The 25,141-nt window shown below is 31.1% G+C and overlaps 2 protein-coding genes across 6 annotated transcripts; both read right to left on the bottom strand.

Moving 5' to 3' along the window:
- Positions 1-5,020: 5,020 nt before the first annotated feature.
- Positions 5,021-9,164, bottom strand: LOC107427206 (AP2-like ethylene-responsive transcription factor AIL5). Of its 4 annotated transcripts, none has more exons than XM_060814691.1 (9): positions 8,534-9,161; positions 8,032-8,431; positions 7,837-7,919; positions 7,283-7,291; positions 6,829-6,917; positions 6,648-6,721; positions 6,482-6,532; positions 6,277-6,353; positions 5,021-6,146 (listed from the first exon to the last, which is right to left on the bottom strand). In XM_060814691.1, the coding sequence occupies exons 1-9, from the start codon at positions 8,661-8,663 to the stop codon at positions 5,407-5,409; spliced, it is 1,653 nt and encodes a 550-aa protein (XP_060670674.1). In that variant the 5' UTR covers positions 8,664-9,161; the 3' UTR covers positions 5,021-5,406. The 4 variants fall into 4 exon arrangements, with proteins under 4 accessions (XP_060670674.1, XP_048324375.2, XP_048324403.2 ...); XM_048468418.2 differs by having other exon boundaries at positions 8,032-8,449; positions 8,534-9,158; XM_048468446.2 differs by lacking the exon at positions 7,283-7,291 and having other exon boundaries at positions 6,473-6,532; positions 8,032-8,449; positions 8,534-9,164.
- Positions 9,165-16,262: 7,098 nt separating this feature from the next.
- On the bottom strand, positions 16,263-20,596 carry LOC107412239 (replication protein A 32 kDa subunit A). Of its 2 annotated transcripts, XM_016020306.4 has the most exons (10): positions 20,337-20,593; positions 19,702-19,812; positions 19,514-19,611; positions 19,367-19,408; positions 18,708-18,785; positions 17,821-17,899; positions 17,665-17,718; positions 17,510-17,589; positions 16,663-16,731; positions 16,263-16,533 (listed from the first exon to the last, which is right to left on the bottom strand). In XM_016020306.4, the coding sequence occupies exons 1-10, from the start codon at positions 20,436-20,438 to the stop codon at positions 16,449-16,451; spliced, it is 798 nt and encodes a 265-aa protein (XP_015875792.2). In that variant the 5' UTR covers positions 20,439-20,593; the 3' UTR covers positions 16,263-16,448. The 2 variants fall into 2 exon arrangements, with proteins under 2 accessions (XP_015875792.2, XP_015876480.2); XM_016020994.4 differs by lacking the exon at positions 18,708-18,785 and having other exon boundaries at positions 20,337-20,596.
- Between the last annotated feature and the right edge of the window lie 4,545 nt (positions 20,597-25,141).

Raw genomic sequence — 25,141 nt, 5'->3', positions numbered from 1 at the left:
CAAAAACAAAAGGGAAACAAGGATTGAGACTCTTCTTTAAAAGATGCATCAAAAGGGTCCCCCACAATAACCCTCCATAAGTTTAAAGAAAAAGTTATATGTATATAAAATAAAAAAAATTTAAGAAAAAAACAAAGGGATTGATGATCTTCTGCAGTGCTACCATATTTGACTAATTAATATGTTAACATTTTATAACGTAGCCTTTTCAGCAAATGCCATGTGATCTCTCACCAAAAGTAATCGTTTTAGTACTACATAAAAGCACTACTTCTACTGCTACTATAAAAGTGCTTTAAAAAATCAATTTATTCGTCTGGCCCTCTCACTTATTTTATGCAACTTAATTTTCAATATACTAGATTTGACTAAATGCCTCTTGCATTTTAAACCTATTTCTTTCTTAGAAGATATTGTTCCATCATGTGGTGGTGAACAAGTAGCTAGTTAGTTATAGGAATTATTTATTCTAGTGCTAGCTATATAGCACAATACTCTTTTTGGTGTTGGACTTATCCCTTTACATAATTCTGTTGACATCAAATAATTTAAAGCACTGTTGAAATATGTCTTTTTTATTAGTACAATCATCGCTAATTAGCAATTGGTATTTGGTTTCAATTGATAAATGGTTTCATTTAATTATGGATTAATTTTTTAACTTAAAAAAATAATTTAAAAAATTAACTATTTTGAGCAGGCGTTTTCAAAAATTGTTAAACGAGATATGAATTTTAAAACCAATAATGATCATCAATAATAATAAATAATAATTTTTAAATTAATTACAAAATATATATATATATATATATCTAATTACGTATTATTACAAGAATATTTGATAAAAGTGAGGGAGCCTCGTGTGTTGAATATACAATTTTATGGATATATGAAAATCATATCAACTGAATCAACCTCGACCTCATTTGATTCAAATTAATTACAATATTGGTTGATAATATATAAATTCTTTAAATTTGGTAAGTTGTGTTGAAGTATGATAACATTGTAAATAGGTATATATAATAACTTTTATTAGCTAAAAAAACGAGGTATATATAATAACTTTGCTACAATGGCGATCGGCCGTCTTGTATACTTTATGTTCGACCTGCCTCTGATGCCCGATTACATATATAGTCAAATAATATATCTTATAAATTACATTTAACTAGATCTCTTTTTTTTTGCTAGAAACATTTAACTAGATCTCATTCCCACCATCATGTATATAGATATGACAGGTAGATGCATGCAGTACATTTTCCAAAGCGACACTAACTGAGACTGAGGGCTTCATGCATTGGTCATTCGAATTCCAAATATTGATTTAACCTGTCATACGTATCCCTCCCCATCTTTTTTTCTCTGTCTTCTTCTATATAATTATACCTAGCCATTTCATTTTTCATAGAGGTTTTTTTTTTTTTTTCCTTTTTCTTTTACTTTATCCAGACTTTTTTTTTCTTTTTTTCCACCTTTTCTAGATAGCCTTTTGAATTTGCTGCTAAGAGCTTGGCGAGCAAAGACCAAAACTGTTCTTTCATCGCCATTTATAAATTCGGTTTTAGATTCTCTCCTGTCTTTCGTTACAACAGATAAATATATAAATAAAATGGAAGTTAAGATTTTATCAGCGTAGGTTTTTTGAAACAATGATAATTTAATATAGTATCAGAATTTTAAAATTTATCAATTTTATCCAAAAAAAACATTTAAAAATATATATAAAAACACAAATAAAAATTTAAAAAAAAAATTCAAAAAAAATATAAATATAATGGAAAACTCATTTTCTATCGACTTATATGCTTTTGGAATCCATAACAGTTGTTTATATCTTATAAAATATCATCTGAACTCATTTAATTTCTTACATTTCAATTTCACATCTTGTGGGATTTTTAAAAAAGTAAGAGTTTGTTGGTCCCCTGATAAGCTGATTAGTTTATATTAATTTATTATAAACCAAGTTAAATAAAGTAAATAAAATCCAACTATATGTAATTAATTTCATTCTTGTTTAGTTTACTTATATGTCATATATATTAATTTTTCAACCATGCAAAATATACACATGTTATTTTACCACATTTTTTAAAAATAATTTTCGATGTTACAAACCCCTAATTTTTCAATCGTAAATAATTTTTTTACCTTGTTTGGTTAACAAAATTTGGTGTTTTCTTCTTAATTGTTACTTGACAAACATTTTAAACGGTATCATACTAAAGAAAATTCTAATCAAATCAAATTTGAAAAGGCAAATCAATTAGGCCAGTACGCTTAATGAGTTTAATTAGAGGAAATAGAAGTGAAAAATCATTTAGCACAAGTACAGGGGGAAAAAAAAGAAGAAGAAGAAAAGGAAACATAGTTAATTTGAGACTGCTCTTGAATCAATTAATCATAAAATGCAATAGAACATTTTGTCCCAAGCGCAGAGATCCCAATGAAAAAGCTTACCCAATCGACGGCTTGAAAGAAGAGTTAGTGAGAGGGGTTTCACATGACAGCCATGGCTCCAAAAAAATGAAATTAGAGGAGATAAAGGAAGAAAGGGTCAAAACAGTGGTCAAAGAAGAAGGCATACATAATATAATTTATTTGTCTATAAAACTATACAGTGATGGTGGTGGGGCGAGGATCTAATAGGCGCCGAAAGGTACAAAGGACAGCCATCATCTATAAAGAGGGATATAAGAGACAAGAAAAGACAGTTTTTTTTTTTTTTTTGGGGTTATATGAAAAAAAAAAATTTGAATCTCACTTCAAAAAGCAATACATTTCGCATTTATAAGATAGATGGGTTTTGATGTTTGTCCTATTGTATATTATTGTCTTGTGTTAAAGTTTGTTATCTCACTTTTCGTTTTTCTTTGTACTTTTTTGGGTCAAGCCACGGACCCCCTCTTAATCAAGAGCTTAGAATGCCTTTTTTGCTTTGAATACGAGCCTAAACAATTTCAGCAAAACTTTTTATGCTACACCCTCAAATCAAGCTTGCATTTATACAGATGTAAATGTGGTTTTTTTCTTTTCTTTTTTTTTTTTTTTCGATGAAAAGATGTGTATGTGTTTTATGTTATATATATGTTAGATAATTAATATTAAAAGGCACATACATCATATCATCATTGAACAGATAAATTAATAACCTAATCCTACTATCGATATGGTTTTGTCACTTAATTTTCATGTTGAATAAGCATTTATTATTGTGTATATATAAATATTATTATAAATGAACACTACTATAAATCATATATTGGACTCTATTGAGCAAATTATAAATGGATGAATGTCGATGATAAAACATTAAGCACTTAATATAAATTTTACAGTGAAACCCAATAAGTAATTTATATGCACATTATATATACATAACGTCTGCCAAAATATTGATATTTGCTATGGACAAACTGAGAAGTAATTAAACCCTGCCAACTTGGTAGCTACAAGTTTCTTTTGTAATAAAAAAGGGTTTTTTTTTTTTTTTATTGTTCATACGACACCTAAAAGAAGATCACAATGAGATTTAGCATTGGCGTGGTGTTTGTCAAGTTTCTCTAACGTCTAAATCAGCAGTAACACAAGTCAAGCATTAGACTTGCTAGTCTCAAACAAATCCCAAAGTAAAAAATGTAGGATCACAAATCTAAAAGGAGAGAGAAACTTGATTTTGATTTGAAACTATAACTTTAAAAAATGTTGATTCAAAGGGCATACCATTAGAGCCACTTCACTCATCCTATTAAGCCTAACTAGCCAAGTACAAGAGAGACAACGAGCTGATGTATTTGGAGGTCTTTTGACTTTCAAATCAGCCAATTGGAGATTGTTGCATGTCCCTTAGATATTTTTCTGAGTCGGTGAGTGAGAGATGTAATCTGATTTCTAATACACGGTAGAGTTCAGGTAATGTCCCCAAACCATAAGACCACTAGGCTGCGCCACATGAGGAAGTTAGCTCACTTTCTGTCACTTCCTTCCTGTCAAAAACCCCATCACTAGGCAAGCTTCCTACAACTATATAGGTCAAATTACCTCATGGATATGTACTCACATATAACCTTGCATATTTTATTTGTACCAAATAAAATATGAACATCGATTATACTTGACTAAATGTTGGACTTAACGCTCTCCAAGATTTTCTGCTGCTTTTTCTTTAATGTATTAATTTGTGCAAAGACTTTCTAATACTTGGAAGCAAAAAAAAAAAAAATATATATATATATATATGTAATACTTTCAATTACTTTTAGAAATCAATTTCCTGAATTCCAAAATCCTCATTCAAACAAAATGAGTTTATATCTATGTGAAATATTAAAAATTAAAATTAAACAAACACATTAAGGAGTTTAATATTCTGCGGACGTTACTAATCAAACTCATTAGCACTGATGTATGATATTTGATAGATAGTACGTTCCACAGAAGCATAAAGTCAAAGTATTGCTTTCAAATTAGCAATTACAGATTCCAGCCCACCTATAATGAAGTTGTGCAAGTTTTTATTTTTTTTATTTTTCCCTCTTTAAGTCCTTAATTTTAACAGGGCATAGAAATTAAACAAACACAAAATAATTAATACATTTATTATTTTTTTAGGTTTAAATAATGGATGCCCGTACAAGACATGTAAGCCAGGAACAATATTCAAAAAGCACATAATAATTTCCCGTGGCCCACATTATTTTGATAATGTAACAATCTATAAACGCACTCTAATTTCATGAAGGTACATTTGCGATCTTCGATCCTCATGTTTTACATCTCTTAATTATCATTATTTTCAATTAAAAACAAAAACTATATAATTCTCCATTATTTTTATATTTAGAATATTCACGAAATCTAAAAGATTGACCAGTATTAGCTCATATACAAAATACAAATACATAACACAAATAATCAAAGAAAAAAAAAATACTACTAAATATTATTATTTACATATATAATATACTGAACCAATTCCAAACCCAAAAAAAAAAAAAAAAAAAGGAGAGAGAAATAAACATGGAACATTTTTTTCACATTGATAATTTGATACTAACAAGATGAAAGGATTACAAAAGGATTTCTTTCCCATTATAAATCATGTCAGTAAAAAAAGAAAAAGTGAAAAGTGAAAAAGAAAATAAAAAAAGAAAGGGAAAAAAAAAATAGAAGATAAAGATAAAGAACCATGTTCTTAACCAAAAAAAAAAAAAAAAACTTAAGTTAGTAAGGGTGTCAGCTCTCTGGTCCTGTGAATTATGATTTCTGTCAGTCTCCATTCAACAAAAAAGTTGACCCTTCCCTGCATGCAAAACCTCCAAAACAATTGTGCTTCACTTTTCTTTTCGCATTTTGCACAGATTCCCATCCTCTTTTTTCTTTGCTTTAGCTCTCTCTCTCTTATTCCATTCCAAAAATTGGTGTCTGAAACAAGTTGGGCTTAGCATGAGTTTGGAATGTATGAAGGGTTGGTCCAATCCAGCTTCCATATCCAGAAGAAGTTTCATAACCATTGTTACTATTCAAGGCAATCTGTGTTGAAAATGCTGCTACTGTACTACCACCACTACTACCACTAACGCTAACACTGCTTTGTTGTTGTTGTTGTTGATGTTGATGTTGATGTTGCTGAGTAGTAGTAGTACTAGTAGTAGTAGCATACCCAGTAGTACCACTAGTGTTGAAAAAACCATTGTTGCTTTCTGCTGAGAAATCCATGTTGAAAGGGACTGATGATGATGAGGTATTAACATTATGGAACAAGGTTGGTGCAATACTAGGGTTGCTTTTGGCACTGTTGTGGAAACCAAAGATGTTTGACCAGTAATCTGAAGGGTCTTGTTTAATTGGTATGGCAAAGCTTAAAGTTGATGACGTTGGTTGGGTAGCGAAAGTCACCGACGAGGCCGACGAGAGGCCGTCGCGGTCGTCGGTTACCGACCGGCTTCCGTCAATGCTTTTGCTATCGGAGATGGATTCCGATGAGTTCTTGGATTTTCCGGACATTCCTCCGATGGGAAGGTTGCTGCTGGCAATGCTCTTCACGTCGTAACGGCTCATGTCGAAGTTTGTCACTGCATTTAGTCCTCTGAACTTGATGGCTGCAATGTCGTAGGCCTCAGCTGCTTCTTCTTGAGTGCCTTTATTTTTTTTTTTTTAATTAACAAAAGTTATGTCCTCGTTAGCAAAACTTGAAAAAAAAAATAATAATAAAGGAAGAGAAAAAATTGTAAAAATTTTTTAGAAAAAAAAAAAAAGAAAAAAACTCACTGAAAGTGCCAAGATAGAGATCTTTGTTTCCTGCAACCCTTCCTATTCTTGCCTGCCATCGGCCATGTTGATGGTGCCTGAAATGTTAGACAAACCCACCAAAGGAAAAAATTTTCAACATAAAGTTTTGCTTTTTAATTAACTTTAATATATACCGAAGAAAAGCTTAGTTATATTAAAAAAGAAAATAATTAACCTTGCATACCTTGTGACCCCTCTGTATATTGAAGCTCCCCTAGAAAACCCACTACTTTTCCTGTATAAGATCAAGAACGAAATAAATAAATAAATGTCAATATCCACTAAGAAAATGGTTTTTTTTTTTTTTCCCTCTAAAAAAATAAAATTTTAAATACTAAAATGGTTCTTACCTTCGAAGTGACGCAACAAACTCCTGCCTAGTCATGTTCTTCATCTCTTCCAGTTCTTTCTCATAGTTGGAAACCTTCACAAGTTATTTTCATCGTCAGATCCAAAAAATATATATATTATATACATAAAAACAAAAACCCTACCACAAAACATATATTAATAATAATAAAAATATGATACCGGAAAATTTGTAGTGGTGGTCGGACCCCAGTACTTCAGAGCTGCAAGATCATAAGCTCTCGCTGCTTTCTCTTCTTTATCATACCCACCTAATAATTTGCCCAAGAAAAATATAAAAATATAAATATATATGTATATATATATATATAAATTAATTTTCCGGACTTAAGAATCTAAAAATAGAATCTTGGAAGCAGGAATGATGATGCATTCATGCGTAGAATAATATTCAGAGAGACAGTAAACAAAATCTATACAGTAATCAATCTAAAATTGATGTTGCAGTACTACAACTACTTATGATGAAAGAAGATTCTTAAACATTGCGCTACAGTCAAAGCAAATGATGATTTTTAATTAGTATGTTTCAGAGGAAATGGGTTTATGGAAGAGACAACCAAAAAACAAAATAATAATAATAATAATAAATAATTAAATAGAAATAAAAACTCACCTAAATAAACTGATGATTATGAATGAATCCCATCCATGGCGGCAAATGATTAAGATCCATGTACATGCCACATTAAAGAAAGCAATCCATCAGAATCTCTCTATTTCATTCAACATATTTTCGCATGTTTATATGGATGCGCACGTTAGCATAGTCAAATATTCCAAATCTAACGCGCGCCTACTGCTTTAAAAAACCCCTCAAATGATGATCAAATCTGAGCCCTTGGATACGTATGTATATATATATATATGTATAAAATCCATTGTTCTTAACTTATTGGGATTTGCACCCGGAAAAATACATTATTTTTAATATATATATATATATATATATATTTTTAACTCCCATTTATTCCGGTCACAGAGACTCTCACTGCCTCTTCTCACAGTGAGAGGACCATATCATTCACAGTCGTTTCAGAAATAGATCTACTGGACCCGGTTAAAGCACTATACACCAGAGGCGCACGTTAGAATCACTTCGCTTCCAAGTTATAAAAATAAAATAAAAACAAAATTTTAATGGAAATTAATTAGAAGAAAAAATCACACCTTGTCTTCCTTTCCTACTTTGACCTTCTCTTCTGCAGCTGTTATCCCACAAGTGAGCTTCGTATCTACCCGTCCATCTATGCCTACAAAATCATAAACAATAAAAAATATATATAAACCATTTGAAACCAATTTTATCTTAACTTTGAAAACGTTAATAAATAATTAAAAAATAGAGGGAATTTAGCCCTTTACCGTGTAACGCCGCGGTAAATAGAAGTGCGTTGGCCGAAGGTGTCGACGGTCTTCTTGGAGGTGGGTTCGACAGGGACAACCGGAAGCTGATTCCGGCCGGTTTCAGTGTGTTCATTGGAGGAGGAGGAGGAGTAACCGCGAAGGAAGCTAGCGGCAATCGTTTTAAGCTCCGAGTCGTAAATCTCCGATGAGTCTGGCAAAGCAGCTATGGCGGTGGTTTCAGTTGAAAATTGAGTCAGTGTCGGTGTGGCGGCGCTGGTGGTGGTGGCAGTAGTTGTAGAACCACCACCACCGCAACCGCCGAGAAAGTCTTCGAGCTTCGGACCACCGCCGCCGCCAGCAGCGGTGAATATGACCATGTCGGTTGCACCACCAGCTGATGCATCTCCTTCACGAGAACCTGTATCAACCACACTAGCTACAATACCAACACCAAATATTCAAAAAAAATATTCAAAAATAAAAAGAGAGAAAAAAGAGAGAGAATAAGAGAGAGAGAAACCTGGGTTGGAAGAAGTAAAGGCCTCGAAGAGAGAGAGATGGTGGTGTTGAGGATGAGAGTGCAAGTGGGGGTGGTTGGAAAGAGAGAAAGCCAGCCAGTTCTGAGGAGATGATGAAGAAGAAGAATCCATTTTCTTTTCTTTTTTTTTCTCTGTATTTGTGTCGTCGGTGAGCGTGAAAGAGATGTGGGTCTTTGGAAATAGCGAAACCAAGGATAATATTATTTCCGATGATTAAAAAAAAAAAAAAAGTTTAAGAACTAACTGAGTAGTAGAGAGATAAGAAGTGAACGTGAAAGAGAAATGGGTAAGGAGGTAAAATAAGGAAGAGAGTGTGGATGAAGAGGTAAGGGAGTTTTCAGAGGATGACACAGATATAGAGGTAGAGATGGGAAGAAGAGGGCAAGAGAAAAAGAGATTATATCAAACCGCCAGAGGAGAGAGGGAGAGATAGAGAGAAAGAAAGAGGGTTTGCACGATGACCGAGGTACTTTCACTGAGATAGAAATTTTGGTTATTAATTTTTTTTTATTTTATCTTTTACAAAACAAATAAAATTAATATGAATAATGGAGAGAGAGAAGAAGGAAAGCAAAGTGGAAGCTTTTTATGGGATGACCAAGCGGTGTGCTTTTGTGTATTTGTGTGTCTCTCTCTCTTATCTCATCTCTTGACCGAAGAAAGATAGAAATAATAAATCATTATTAAGAGCAAGCTGGCTAGGTGTGTGCGTGTGTATAAATTTGTAAATTGATTTCAAAAAAAAAAAAAAAAAAGAGAGAAGGAAGAGTATGATGTGTATGAAAGTGGGGAAGCAAGAAGGAGAGAGAGGAGACACGGTGACCCATAAGTAGGAGTTTCTTTTAAATGATTTCAATTGGTCCCTACGCCTGCCGCGTGTCTTCTCCTTTTGTCCCTTTTTTACTTTTTTTTTTTTTTTTTTTTCACACCCCTTCTCTCCACTACAATACAATTCCCATCTCTCCATCTTCTCCTACCCTTTCTTCGTCTATTTTTTATCCAACAAAAATAAAACAAGTATAATTGAATACAGAAATACATGCCTCTGAATTATGCAGCTTATGTACAAGCCAACTCGTACCTATGTGTTTCTGCCTTTAAACCTTCAAGACTTGGTAATTTAAGGTGAAACATAAATTGCATACACGCACATATATACTTTTTTTTTTATTTTTTATATTGCATATATAGATTACAAACTTCGTAAATAAATAATTAATTATCATCCCATTAATTCGTTCAAAGAGACAGGCATGGTTATACATGTAGTAGTCAAAGCTATTTCCTCACTTTCAACAAGCTATGGTCCCGGCAATTAACCCCATTCATATAAGTCAATTAAATCTATGGAAAACTATATTAACATATGCAACACGAATGCTATCTTTCAAATTTACGACCCTTTGGATGGAAAATTTCTAACAACATTGATATACATAGTTGATATGATAACGATTTCTAAGGAATTTATGAAATACAATTTCTATGTAGTTCATATGTGTCCACACATATAATTATTTTTTTTTTAAAAAATAAAACTTATATACTCCACACATATCACATCTAATATATGCAACCCATAAAATTTATATGGGATCTAATATTAATTATTATTATTAAAGGTTAATTCAATTGTAAGAAGTAATTGATTGAATTTTTTTTTTATGTGACAACTAATATGATATATGGTATTTACATTTATGAATAGTGGGACAACTTCAACCATAAAAGGATATAAATATAAATACGAAGTACCTAGACAAGTATTGAACCATCTTCGGTTACATCTAATAAACGTAGTCATCCCACATCAATATACATTCATTTCTTCCATAGTTTTTTTTTTTGGTAATTTTACATATTAGTTTAAATACTGTATATATATTTTATTGGAACAATCAAATGACAAAATGGTTGTTATTCAAATAATAATTTTAAATTTCAATTCTCATATTGAAGTGATCAAAAAAAAAAAAAATATATATATATATATATAAATATATTTATTTTTACAATATATATAAATTCATATATTTCTTTTGCATACCATTTTCTATGATCAAATAAAGCTGCCTTGGCCGACGTAGGTATGATTCATGATAAACTTTCGCTTTTATTTTGTAGCATAAGCAACCCGATCTGGTCTTGATCGGAGGCCAATATTATGTAAAAATCTCTCACCATGATCTATTTGATGATGACCAAATCAGTCTTGTGGTAGAGAAATAAAAAATATATATGACTATCCATTCAAAAACTATATTTCAATGTATAATAGACTGATATGATCACATTACAGTTTGGTCTAATATATGGATTGTTATGCAAAAAATCAATACTCGCACAAGTACTCAAATTTAATTAGGTATAAATCAATATTACTAAATTCATACATATTTTGACACATATGTATATATATATATATATATCTATATATGTATGTCGAGAGAGAGAGAATTGACGAGTAGAGCAAGTAGGAGCGTTGGAGGAAGTAGAAATGGAAAAGCGAGGGGTCAATGGTTAATGGCAATTGGGTATAAGACCTGAACAGCATCCAAGGCTTCGCAGAGAGACTATAGACGATAGATTTGCTAATGGCGTTCACATGCATGCATGTCACTCTCCCGACACGTGTGCTTTCTTATATTTATTACTTTTTCATATATTTGTACACGTATCAGCTCGACATGAAAGATGCCAACATCCTCTTGCATGCATGTCATACATAGGTTTGTCATTAATGTCATTATTATATATTTGTATATATTCGTGGCAGGATTGTGTACATGTATGTAGCACCCAGATTATGCCACAGCTATGAGCTATCCATAGCTCCATAGCTGCGCATGATGATATATATATTTTTTGTTCCTAGCTTTTTATGTAACTCTTATATTTCGTCTATCTGATATTTAAAAATGCATATATAAAAGCATAAATTAATCCAATTGGAAATCTCTTTGTTTGTTGGTGCAAGATTTGAAATACTTTTATTCTATGAGACAAATAACTTAACTATTACATATGATTAAAACTATAATAGAGCAATTATTTTCTTAAAACAATTATATATAATTGGAGATATATATTCATGTGAAAGAAAACTCTAACGATTGTCTCATTATTAAAATTTGAAAACAGAATAAATCCCATGTCCCACGTACGTGAACTTCAGTTTTCATTTCCAAAAATAGACACAACATATTCAATATATATTGACGCAATATAATACGAATTATATTGTGCGAGTTCCAATATCTATTCGTTTGTATATATAAAGGACATATATACAATTTCAAGTGGTTATATAAAAAGATAAATATTAAAATATTTTTAAATTATTTACCAAATTTTGTAAAATCGGGTTTATTAAAATTATTGAAAATACATTTTCATATCTTGGATTTGACTATGTTTAATGAAGTTTCTTTCTTTTTAATTTTAAATATATTCTAATCCTATATAAAAGGAAAAAGAAAAGTAAAAGTTGTTTTCAATTTTGCAAATAAATGGTAACAAAAATTTATACTCTGTCACTCTGAAGGGAAGGGCGTGTTAAGTATTTTATTTTTCTACAATTAACAATTACCACCTCATTTACAATTTCGTCAATTACTTTCATGGCCAAAAAATCATGCAAAATCTTGCATAAATCATTAGGATTTTGCACAATTAATTAGTTTGTCTTTTCGCTAAACTACCAAACCAAACCATAATTAGAACATTCTGAAACTACGTGGCAAAACCAAATTATAAGTGGTTGATTAAGACGGATAGTTACCACAAATGGATATATATACGTCTATGTCATTATTGTTCAATCATTGTTACGTATATCAATTTTATACGTAATAGCCCCACAGAATGGACATATAGTGGAATAAAAAAGGAATTTAAGATTTGCCAAAATAAGAAACAAACAACGATGGCAGACCAAGAGATTCGACTCTATATATGCCGTAGTAAATATTTATATACAACAGCTAGCGTATACAAATATCCCACCTACTTTTGGTTGAGTTTGAAAGTTGTTGATATATGCTGTACATACCTCTAACCTTATATATATATTTCTTACACAAAGGCAATATTAATGAAAATCAAAGTAAGTCTCGTATGAGTTTTTATGTATATAATACCATCTTTATAGCTTTTGGATTTGTTTAATTGGATTGTATATATATTGTTTTTTTGTTTAAATATTATAAAGAAGTTTTTATTTTAAAATTCTCATATGTTTCGGTTTCAGTATTTCTCATATAGCTTTTGGATTCATTTAATTAAATTTGCTACAATTTTTTAAACATAAATCTTTAAGGTTTTATTTAACATGGAAGTCTAAAAAAATCATGATAACAAAAGTTCTATATGATTTTTTTTTTCTTTTTCTTTTTCTTTTTGCCATTTTTACTAGGCCCATTTCAATACTTTATAAACATGTTTAATCCCACTTATTTCTAGGCTTTTCTGGCAACCCATAAATCAACCCAACCCCACATTGGCCGAAAAGGGTGAGAGAGGATTAGGTAATACAAAAGCAAAGTGGATATTTAACCTCTCCACCCAAATAGCTGCCAATTTGCGAGCTCTTCTCCGGACCCCTCGGTCATTAAGTCCCCCCAAAATGTTTAATAGAAGTTGTCTCATAGTGAGTGAGGGACAACACCAACTACCCAAACCAATCTGCAGGGCAAGCAAAGTCCACATGATATCACAAAAATTAATATATTCTAGTTTTATAATTAAAAATTATAATTTATTAACAAGGTGGGCAGACAAAATGCTAGCAAAAGGTCTCAAAACCCGGATAAGAGTAATATTTTTTTGGAGAAAAAAAAATTTGCTTTTGGACTTGGCAAACCAATTAAAGGCATACCCATAAAGCATGTATACAAAAGGGTATAAGTGAAGGTTGAGAAAACTTCAAAGCCAGCACAACAAAATTTAAAAGTAGAAAAAAAAAAAAGCAGATTGGCAGAGAGTTCGGCGGGAGTCTGTTTGCATTTGATTTTTTATTTTTCTTTTTCAAACCTCTTTTACAGTAAGAGATAATAATGAAAATTGAAAATAAAATATAGTAAGAAATTGGCTGGCTTTCATAATTGAATGCCCCAAAGATTTAGTCCACGGTCAAAACTATGTTTAAAAAGTAATATTGGAGAGTGTTTGTGTTCACTGAAACGAATCATTCCTCACGTTCGCTACCGAATTTTTATATTATTACTTCATCATCACCTCTCACATGATTTTCTTATTTTTTTAATTTATTTTATTTTCAAATTTTTTTTTTTGTTATGTAGAAAAATTTTGTATATTATTTTTTCATTCTGTGTTAATGGAAAAGGTTCTGTATCTGATATCAAATCATTTGAAACATGTGTCGCTTTGTGTTGACATGTGGGTCCGCAAAGGTTTGCTGTGATCTTCAACCATTCGATGGATAGAATTTTGGTGACAAGAAGGTACAGCCAAATCTGCCATAAGGTTTTGTTTTCTTTTCAATTTAATTAATTAACTGATTAATTAATTTTTTTATAAGTTAATAAGATGAATTAACCGATATGATTAATACAAAATTAATGTTACTATTTTGACTATTCATTGTTAAATTAACTTTGGAAGATTCATTGTTATAAAAATCAGTTAACTTGTTTTTCAAAGTTAATTTAATTTCTAACTCTTTTACCAATGTATATAAATTCAGAGAAAGAACTTTCTAAAAAAAGTTTTTTTTTTCCCTCGTATTTTATTGCATTTGAAAGTACGAATACAAAAAAAATCAATAAGACATTGACATTTATCAACAAAATATTAGCAGAGCTATGAAATTTGTTTTTAAAGAGCTACGCCTACAAACAACAATTAACATTAATTTGCTGTGATTTACTTACCAAGAACAAATTTCCAATTTCTTATTAAAATTACTTTCTTATGCATTTGTGTATTAGCCATACCTAACAAATTACCAAATATTAAATTCAGCAAAACAAATTAAAAAAAAAAGAGAATATTATTGAAGACAGATAAAATAGAAAGAGAGAAATTATAAAGATGACGCAGATATATACAATAATATATATATATATATTTGAAAATGGAAAGAAAGAAACAAAAACCGTAATCAGGGGAGGGACGGTTTGGTTGCAAAAGCCACGTGAGGAAGCAGACGGTAGATTTATAATTAGTGAGTAAAAGTGGGTGAACATAAATATAAAAAATTAAATAAATAAAAATAAAGAATAGCGGTAATTAAGCTGGTAAACACTGTACGTGGAGTCGATACCCTTATTACACGTGCCTGTGCACGTGCCATTTCCTACTTTGCATGAACAGCACGTGCACTTGTCACGAGTAGCTGCTGTACTCAAGAGGGAGGGCGGTGCGCTGATAACACGTGAAGTTGTAAATATTGCTCCATTTCACACGTGCAAGAGAAATCAACGTTTTTAATTATCGAAAAAAAGAAGAAGAGTAATTAGCATTTTTGAAGCTTTAATAATTTTGCTGTTAGATTCTCTTTATATATCTCGTGTGATAAATAAGAATCTAATTAACCAAAAAGAACTCACTAGTAAGTAGTAAAATATCATTTAGCTTAACCGAGTATTATTATTATTTTCCCTAAGATTTTAAAGAATCCAAAGTTGGTTTTCTTTTCATTGGGAGAATAATTTTAAGCCATTTCAACTATAACATAGGAACTGTCTAATTAATTCATTTTCTTAATTCATTTTATAGCTAATTTCACATCGTTCTAAACTTTTAATAACTTATGAAATATACCCAAATTATTATCCAAAATACTTACCTTTCAAGATTTTTTTAATATGCACAAACCAGCCCTTCTATAGTAGGCGACTTAACGCGCATGTTTTTTTGACATTCATTGGATATGCAGGTTAATTCATTTACATATGTATCTATTTAAAGATAAGTGTTAGAGGTTTACCAAATAATAAGCACTTTCGCTTCCCATAACATTCTTAACACATAAACCCATAGAAAGTTGTCATTTTTCAGCATAACTAATTGAGATAAATAATCTCTTTCAAGCACAAAGCTTTCTGAAATCTTACAGCCATAGCATGGTAATTCACCACTAACTAAAACTTTTCCTCAATTTCTCTTTTCCTTTTCCTTTTTCCTTTTAACTTAGAAGAGATTATAAAATGTGATTAGATTTTGCTTAACAGGAATTTGATCTCAATAAAAGCAAAGAGATTCTATTTCGATGAAGAAAAGAAAAAGAAAAGTGAAACACAAGGAGTTAGAAAGATCTTTCTTTTTAGCTGGATTGCGGCTAGGGCTTCCACGCAAAAAGATTAAAAAAAGGAAAAAAAAACACCCCCAAATTGTTAGGCAACAAGATAAGTTTGCAGAAAAGTCAGCTTGAAGTTTTCACATTGAGAGAGACTAGAGAGGTAGCGTAATGGAGTTTCCTCTGGGCTCAAAAAACAGATTGAAGGGAAGGGACTTCCCTATCACTCTGTTCCTCCCATTGAACAAAGTTTGAATTCTTCTGTCCCTCGTACTTGTAAAAGACAAATTCGGATTCTTTTTTTGTCTTTTGAGAGCTCTATTAAGACAAAATGTCACATTCCAACTGAGGCAAAATACTATTCCATGCCACGAGACAATACTCAAATTTGGTCTTTAGATCAATTGGGTTAGATAGAGATACAGGCAAAAGAACAGAAAAAAAGGAAAAAGGATAAGAAGAAATCCATCCCGATATAAAGTGCTGAAGATTACTTGAACATGAAGTTCACTCTATCTCCATTGTATAGTTGATAGTATATATACAGAGCTTTAAAGTTCAAACGCTAGAGATTGAGAAAAATACGTAGAGAGAGAACTACCTAGTTGAGGCTTTGACTTTTTCCTGATCACCAATACTCAACCATTTATTGCCGACTTGTAGTGAAAATCGTCAACTGTTGAGTAAACCACACCCTCTCTTACAAGATTTCCAATAGCTAGCCTGTCAGATATCAGTCGATGCAAAGTTTAAATATCTCAGTTTCCATAGCTAATTTGCATCATCCACATGTGGGTTTGTGTGTGTGTAAGAGAGAGAGAGAGAGAGAGAGAGAGAGAGAGAGAGAGAGACATGAGCTTATCCACTGGAATTTTCAGTTGCTGGGAAATAACATCACGGTGTGCCCCCTCTTCCCTGGCACTGAAGCATGGAACAGTTCAGGAAAAAAATAAATAAAGCCAAAATTCACTAATTCACATACAAAACATACAAATAATCCTACACCACAGTTTTGTTAAATGCATAATATTGCACACCAGAATATCACTCATGAGGTTGTACAATTTTAAGTTCTCAAAATCTTGCATGGCCAATAATAAGAAAAGGTGAAAATGAGCATTACTGTCAAATCACTGAGAGAGTTCCCTCTATTTTCTCCGATGTTTACAACACTATATTATAATAGCATCCACTACGTAAACCCTTCCCAATATAACAGGCCTCCCTTACACTGCCTAAAACAGAAATGGAAATCCACTAACCTAAGTTCGTACAGCCACCCCCAAGAAACCAGGGCCAAAATAAATGACCGGGAAAACCAAACCATCTAAAAATGAAATTTGATGAATCATCTCATCAGACCATTGTCAGGTTATACTCTAGTTTCCTATGTATCAACAGTAATGCAAGAGCACCAGTTTCCTAATGAAAATCAGCCAAATAATGAGGTATTTTGCCACTTTATAGCAGCATCATTTAAATGTTACTGGAAGACTAAATGTTGATATTTAACAAAGATGCTCTGAAAGAACCAACGAACAATTGGAAGAAAGAACCCTACAAAAATATCTATTATAAGCACAAGAAAGGACATTTACAAAAATGGAAATTGCCTTCTTTCTCAATTCTAAAACAATGCAGATGCCATGTTGTAATATATAATATAAACGCAATAATGTTCATTATAAGAGGTACTCACAGGCAAGAAGGAAGGTGCAAGAAATCTAAGATCATTTCTTCAGTGCTCTTCTGTCCATCAGAGCTATACTGGCCAGATGTCTGAAGAAGTATAAATGGCCACCAGTAAAAAATTGAATCAAAAAGCTCAACTGAATTTCAAAGTTGGTATCTTACCAGGTTAGGTGCACTCGTCGCCGGAGGCTGAGTACTGACAGCACCTTGTGGTTTCTATTAATAAAGAACATAAGAAACGAGAACATAAAAGTCCATATCCATACTATCACTTACAATGTCAAGTTCCAATCCCATTTTGAGTTGTTAGATAAATACCCGTAGCCTGCTATTGTAAAAGTGGACATATATGCACTCAATAAAGTGGCTTGCAATCTCATTGTAGTCATCCACAGGCCTGAAACCACACCAAGTGCAAGATTGAAAGCCTGACATTAACAATATGGGGGAAGCTAAAGCCAAAAGCTGACATGATTTGTGAAATCTATCATAAGACGGCAGGGACAATAACAGCATAAGGTCAACTAGCATTATTATCGTGTTCCACAATGCTCAAGTAACACTTAAACATAAAAACAGAAAAACAAAGAGAAATCAAGAAGGGCTTAAACAAATATCCATAAAAGGTGGTCCTGCTAGCCCACTCGATTTAGGACCATAATTTGGATAGAAAAATGAATCGTGGTGTGACAGTTTCTAATCCAGGTTATGGCAATAAAGTGATACATCCTCATAGCTGAACCAGCTTATTTATATCATCATTATCTAACACAGAACGACAACTTCTCCGCTTTAACTAGTAAGCAGAAAACAGAAAACAATCTTTACCACAGAAATATTGTCTAAGCAGAAAATGCATATCTTTAACCATGCTATCTATACCATAATGCAAGACCATGTAACTAAACATAGATAAGGGAAAAAAACAGCTAAGTTTAAATATACTTCATGAGTTCAAATCCTGAAATCTTTCTCACAAGTTGTTCAAGTCTTCACTTTCAAACCAATATCATCTAAGAGCACTAAAGAAAAGCAGGAACACTAAATTTCGCACATATTTGTAATCACTGCCATGTGCCAAATTTAATTACTATGATGCTATGGGCCTCTTATTGATTATTTAAGCAACATATGCTGCCTTTTAGACCGATGCCATATGAAAAGAAACAAGGAGTTTTAAACAATTGGAAGAATGCCATCCATACCTAATAGAGAAGACATTTAAGGACATTTTATTCTGAAAGCTTTTCAAGCGTCCATGAACACAAACATACATTCCATCCCTATACATGGTAGATGTAAACATTATAAAGAATCCGAACTGTAAGGCAAAAAGAACAAAAGAAAAGATGGAAGTTACAATGGAAGCAACTTGATGTAACTCTTGACTCACAAACGATCAATTAGTCCAAAAGGCATCTAAGCCACCATAAACTATGAAGAAATCAAAAGAAACGAAAAACAAAACTTAAATATAAGAACATTCTTTCACGAAAAAGAAAACTTAAATACAAGAACATTCTTTCAAAAACAATAAATCTTTCACTATGAGTTGTGTTATCATTCAGGTTGAAACTTGAACTTATTTTTTGAAGAGCACAAACAAAAATATGATTTTATAAATGAATTTCTTTACACATTAGGTACTAAGTTTAAAACACTGTAATCCTGCAGTTTATTTTTCCTTTTTGGAAAGGAACCCAAAAAAAAAAAAAAAAAAAAAAAAGAAGGAAGAAAAATAGAGTCTTATTCCTTTTGGACCATTGTTAATTTTAAAGTTTAACATACATTCAGACTAAGCTAAATATTACCAAAAGTACAAATGGGAAAAGTGCTGGATAAGTTAAGCAAAATAGAAGCATACAAGATACCCTCCATTTCATTCGTGTCTATAGGTTCGTGAGACCTACATAAAAAACAAGAATTTGTCATTCATATATGTCTTCAAAACAATATTTATGTACAGAAACATCATCAATGCAAAAGCACACTAGAACGTAGAGAAACTCACCACTTGTTACAATCAATCCGTCCAGTTCTATCATCAAGTACAAAAGTAAAATCAGTAATCCGTCCAGCTTTGTCACGAACCATACCCACTAGTTTAACCTAAAAAGACATCAAAAATCAAAGGCCCATAGGAAGAAAAAGAAGAAGAATGAAAAATCTCATGTTAAAGAGAGGTTCCAAGAAACCCACATTGCTCACGTCGACACCATCAATAACAAATTCTGATTTTTCATTTCCTGATACATATGCATCGCTTATCTGCTTCACTGTCAGTGGAAGCAAGGCCTGGATATCGCGATTCTGCAAGCAAACAACAGAAAGCTTATTGAAGTTTTTTTTTTTTTTTTTTGGCTTCTTGATAAACTGAACAAATGGAAGATACTGAAATTTTCAATTCTACAATTTAATATGTGATTGTATATATATACACACGGTTCTTCAATTCCTTTGGTTTTTTTCTCAGCAACGATAAACTCAGGGTAAATAGGACTCATTACAAAACTCCAGAAAAGATTACCGAAAACAATAACAATAAAATCAAACAGAGCCTAATTGAGCATTCCCATTTCGCAATATGAAACTAAAACCCTAAAACCTCTAAACCCCCTTTTTCTCGAGAAACAATAAAAAAAAAGTAAAAAAAATTCTTAAAACTCTGCAACCACTTTGTACCCTATAAACCAAAACCAAAACTCTCCCCGAAACGGAGACAGAAAGAGACCAAATGCGTGGTGGGCGCTGGAGGGATACAGCAAAAGCAGGAATTCAAAATTTCATTTTCTCGAGAATATGCTGCGGAAACAAACAGTGAGAGAAGAGTTTACCTTGGAGGGAGAGAAAGCAGGGTCGGGGGTCTGGGTGGCCTGAGAAGGCATGAATCCGCCGCCGGAGAAGGCGGCACTGCCGTCGAATTGGCTGCCGTACATTTTGCTTCCGAAACCCTAAGATCAGATGGCTCACTTCTAACTGCTTCAGATGGGGATTTGGACTCTCTATAAACTTCTAGTTCCCGCCACCTTCTCGTTTTCCTTCGTTTTTTCTTCTCTGCTTTTGTTTTTGTTTTTGAACAAATAAAAGTTGAGAAAATTATCCCTGAATTTATTTATTGGTATTTCAAAATTTGATTTCTAATTTTGTTTTCTTGAATAATTTTTTTTTCTTTTTGGTATTGTCTTTAATAATTATAATATTTTTTCCCATTTTATTTTGCATGATAATTATGATAACCAGTAGAAGCTAGTTAGTAAATTTGTGAATAATACACGATAATATGTATACATACATAGTTTTGAAAAACAATTTGTATTTTTTATATTGATTTTAAGTGTACAAAAATGTATATATCAAAATATCTATTAAATTTATTTATTAATTAATAAATATTAAAATATTCGATTTCAAATATATGAAAAAAGTATGTGTCAAAATCTCTATCAAATTTTAATTGTTAAATAATATGTATTAGATTATTATTACTTGAATATTTCTATAATTTAAATACATCCTAAGTAAACTTCTAAATAGGTAAAAAAAAATTTAATTAAATATTATTACATCATTTATAAATTTGATAAATAAATTTAATAAATATTTTGATAATTTTAATATTATCATAATAAATTACAGTGGAAAACAAAATACAAATAATGTGTAGTTTTTTTATTATTAAAATTAGGGTAATTTTCCCTGAAAAGAAAAAAAAAATCAGTTGTATGAATTGAAAAACATATATATACATATATATATATATATATTCATTTGATGTTCACTATAAACTGTCTATGAAGAAAAATGTTATACTTAAACTTATCATTTCCTTGCAATTGAGGGTCACGAGTGGGGTGGGAAGTATAGAATTAATTGCATGCATTTAACTTTAATTTATAGGTGTCTACTTTCATTTTTTTGGTGTTTTTATTTTTATTTTTATTTTTTTTTTTGTGTAAATTCATTGTGTTGGTCTGTGTTAGATGCATTATAAGAAGAAAGAATAAAATTGTAGATGCATGAATTTATCACATGTAGTTTTTTTTTTTTTTTCCAGAAATATATATTAGTTTATTATAAGTAATTTTTTTTTATCATTTATAATAATTTCCTTTTTTATACTTATCTCTAGAGCTTAAAAATTTCTAAATTATGAATGTGAATGGCTTAACATGAAAAGTAATTATATAAAAAGAAATAATTAGTTGAGAAGTATTAAAAGATAACATTAATCAGTGAGTCAGTCGGTCAAAACACATTTATCTGCCATGCTTTTTGTAGTGATTGATGTAATCTTACAACAATTCCAATAATTTTCATTTTTCACTAAAAAAAAAAAAAATGTAGCGACAAGTGAATGCAATTGCACTGCTTTCAACAACATATATACATAAAGAGACTTAAAAGAAGAAATATAAACATAATATACATATATAGTTATTTTCTTTCTTATCTGACAAATACTAGAAGAACTTAATCCAGGAGGCTGCAATTTATATGTAATTCAACGTTTGATAACATGTAGTCTGAGGCGTTTCGAATGCAACTCATCCACAACTTCGTGTATAAGAGAATATATATATATATATATAGTTCTATTATAAAATGTGTGCACATGTACGGTTTTACACATGTGAACATTGGATTACATGTAATTACACATGCAAACATTTGATATCATATGTGCAACTTTTATAGCAACAAAATTGGTTATAAAACAATCAAAAAGCTAGTTTAGATGTTTGATAAGGTTTTGAGAAAAATAATTCTTCATAAATCCGGATGCTTTAATCTTTGATTTTGAGAAGCAGCAAAATGCTAGCTTCTTAAATTTTGATTTTAGGTTTTTCCATTATTTTTCACAAAAAATACCAATTTTGACCCTTCTTAATAAAGCTTTTTTTTTTTTCGATTTCTGATTTTATAATAAATGAGTTTTGATACATTAAATGTTTTTTTTTTTCACTAACATAATTGTGTTTGAATAAAAAATTATTGTGTTAAATGAAAATTTAATAAAAAAAAGAAAAAATAATTTTAAAATGTGATTATAATAATACCAGTAAGGAGATAATAATAATCAATATTTTCGTTTTTAGTAATTTCATATGGTTATAGCAATTAACATTGTTATTTATTAAATACTTAAATATTAATTTTAAAACTTACAGTAAATTTCAAATATCTATTTATCAAACACTTAACCATTCTTTTTTGCAACTAATCCTTTCTTCGATATAGCTAAATCTGATTCTTTTAAAGTTACAGCAATACCAAACTAAGCTTAAGCTACTTTATTTCTCGTTCGTTTCAATCCAAATCAAAGTTCGAAGAGCGCCTTTTACCAAAAATAAATGAAGCTAGAAAAATGGAGCTCGCCTTGGTATAGCCTTGCGGGGTCTTCTTCTCTTTGGTGGGGTTGTACTACAGCTATCACCAATGGCCTCCTCAACTATATTATGACGAACATCAATGGCTTGTCTTAATTCTCTGAAACTGGATTCTTCTTCACCATCTTCACCTTCTTCTTCTTCTTCTTCTTCTTGATCATCTTCTTCTTCAGCATTTTTATTCTCTAAATCATTCAATAGCTTAACACGCTTCATGATCTCCTTCTGATCATCATGATCATCATTAGTCTCTTTCCCATTTTTTTTTGGCCTTCCTCTCTTTCTCTGTTGATGATTATTATTCTTCAACTTCGAATCATGTTCTTTCACACTGTTTACACTCTCTTCATTTTCCACCTCCATTACCCCAAGTTTTCAATCTTCTCATAAACAGAAATATTGCCCACTGATTTCAAGCTGTATAGCATTTTATATTAGTAGCACTTTTTTTATTATAAAAAATCATTATTAGTAGTCTATAAGAGCAGCTCTAAATGAGAGAAACCACTTATGAAAATCCCAAAAATGGAAAAAAACAACTTATAGCAGTTGAGGGAGGGAGGGGATTCTCATTAATATTAATTTTCATAGTCAATTTCTACTTAGTACTCGTCACTTGTAGTATATAGGAAATTACATGGAAACTTATATAAACCTGCACTTTAAATTGATAGATGGATAGAGACATATAGCTTTGGCCTCTGGGTGTGATTTCAGAATTAGTTCTGCAGAATCGCTAGCTGCTTAGACCCCAAAAATTTACTACCCCTGTATACTAGTACATATTCCTCAGTATTTCTTTATTTCTTACTTTATATATAATATACATGTACACATTAATATCTTTTTTACTTTGATATTGGTAGTGTTTTGATTAATATATATATATATATATATATATATTGGTAGTGTTTGAACTCTAGAGACCTGTTACTAGTAGTGTATAGAGATTCAATAATTATAGCACTTGAAATGAACCACTGATTGGTGTATAGCTAATTTTGTCGGTTTCCATATCAAAGGGGAAGGAGGCAATAACTCAAACCCACCACTTAAATGGGACGAAGGACGTATTATTGACCAACCTCACTAATTTTCATAAACATTGTATATAGGCCTAGAGAAATTTGCAAATTGATTTTTTTTTTTTTCCCTTTCGTTTTTACATGTAAACCAAGAAAAAAACGGAGAATAAAAATTATATATAAAAAAAAAAAAGAAAGAAAAGAAAAGAAAGTGACCATCTAAATCACTATATAGCGACCCCTACATGTAGGAAAATTGAAAGGGGGCATTTGGATGATGGGGATTCCATATTTGCTCTCGCTAAGCCTAATTAAAGCTAATCTCAAGAATTCCATGAGAATGAGAAATTTGAGAAATTCCATTATTAAATATTTAATTACCAACTAGTGCCTAATTAATCAATATAAAATCTCTAACGACAGCAAATATTAACCTATAAGTATCATAAAATAGAAAAATAAATTTGTTCCCATCTTAACTTGTATATTTGTTCCCCAAAAAAAAAAAAAAAAAAAATTCTAGTCTTAAGATGACTTTTCATATGGTATGGCATGCCTAAGTAAATGGCTAGCTACCTATTAATTGAAAGACTCCGTTTTGGGCAATCCAAAAACCTATTTTGTTAAGTGGTAAGGTCTTGATAGATACTAATGGAAGTAAATTGAAAATTACACTCCAATTAAAATATATGAATAGGAAAATTCTGCCCCTATGCATGTGATGAGCAATTCAGAGTTCAGAAACCAGTACTAGGAATAGAGATATAGGGTCCCCTTAATTTCCATTTACTATTAAGTACTAGGAATAGAGATATAGGGTCCACTTAATTTCCATTTACTATTATATTTATGTATTTTATGCATATGGGTGATGGATATACCATTTACCAAGAGACTATTTGAGATTGTGAAAACGCATGCATGAGCTCATTACCTACTTTCTAGTTGCTACTGTATATATATGACAAAATTAAAACTGATCGTTTTGGTACAGATGAAAAAGATCATTTTGGCTTCTTCATGAACTAATTAAGGGCTTGCACACAAGCCAAGATTTTTCAACAAGTTAATTTTGTGGTCTCATTTCATTTGGTTGAGGTTTTCCCCCGATATTCCATGCCATAGGGTTACATTTTCCAAGTTATCACAAAAGAATTATAATATATAAATATATATTACCATAGTATGCAATAAGTAATTGCTTAAAAAAACTCAATAGTTCTTAAA

This window comes from Ziziphus jujuba, chromosome 1 (genome assembly GCF_031755915.1).
Source record: "Ziziphus jujuba cultivar Dongzao chromosome 1, ASM3175591v1".
NCBI classification, from domain to species: domain Eukaryota; kingdom Viridiplantae; phylum Streptophyta; class Magnoliopsida; order Rosales; family Rhamnaceae; genus Ziziphus; species Ziziphus jujuba.
This window is presented reverse-complemented; position numbering and strand designations above follow the sequence as displayed.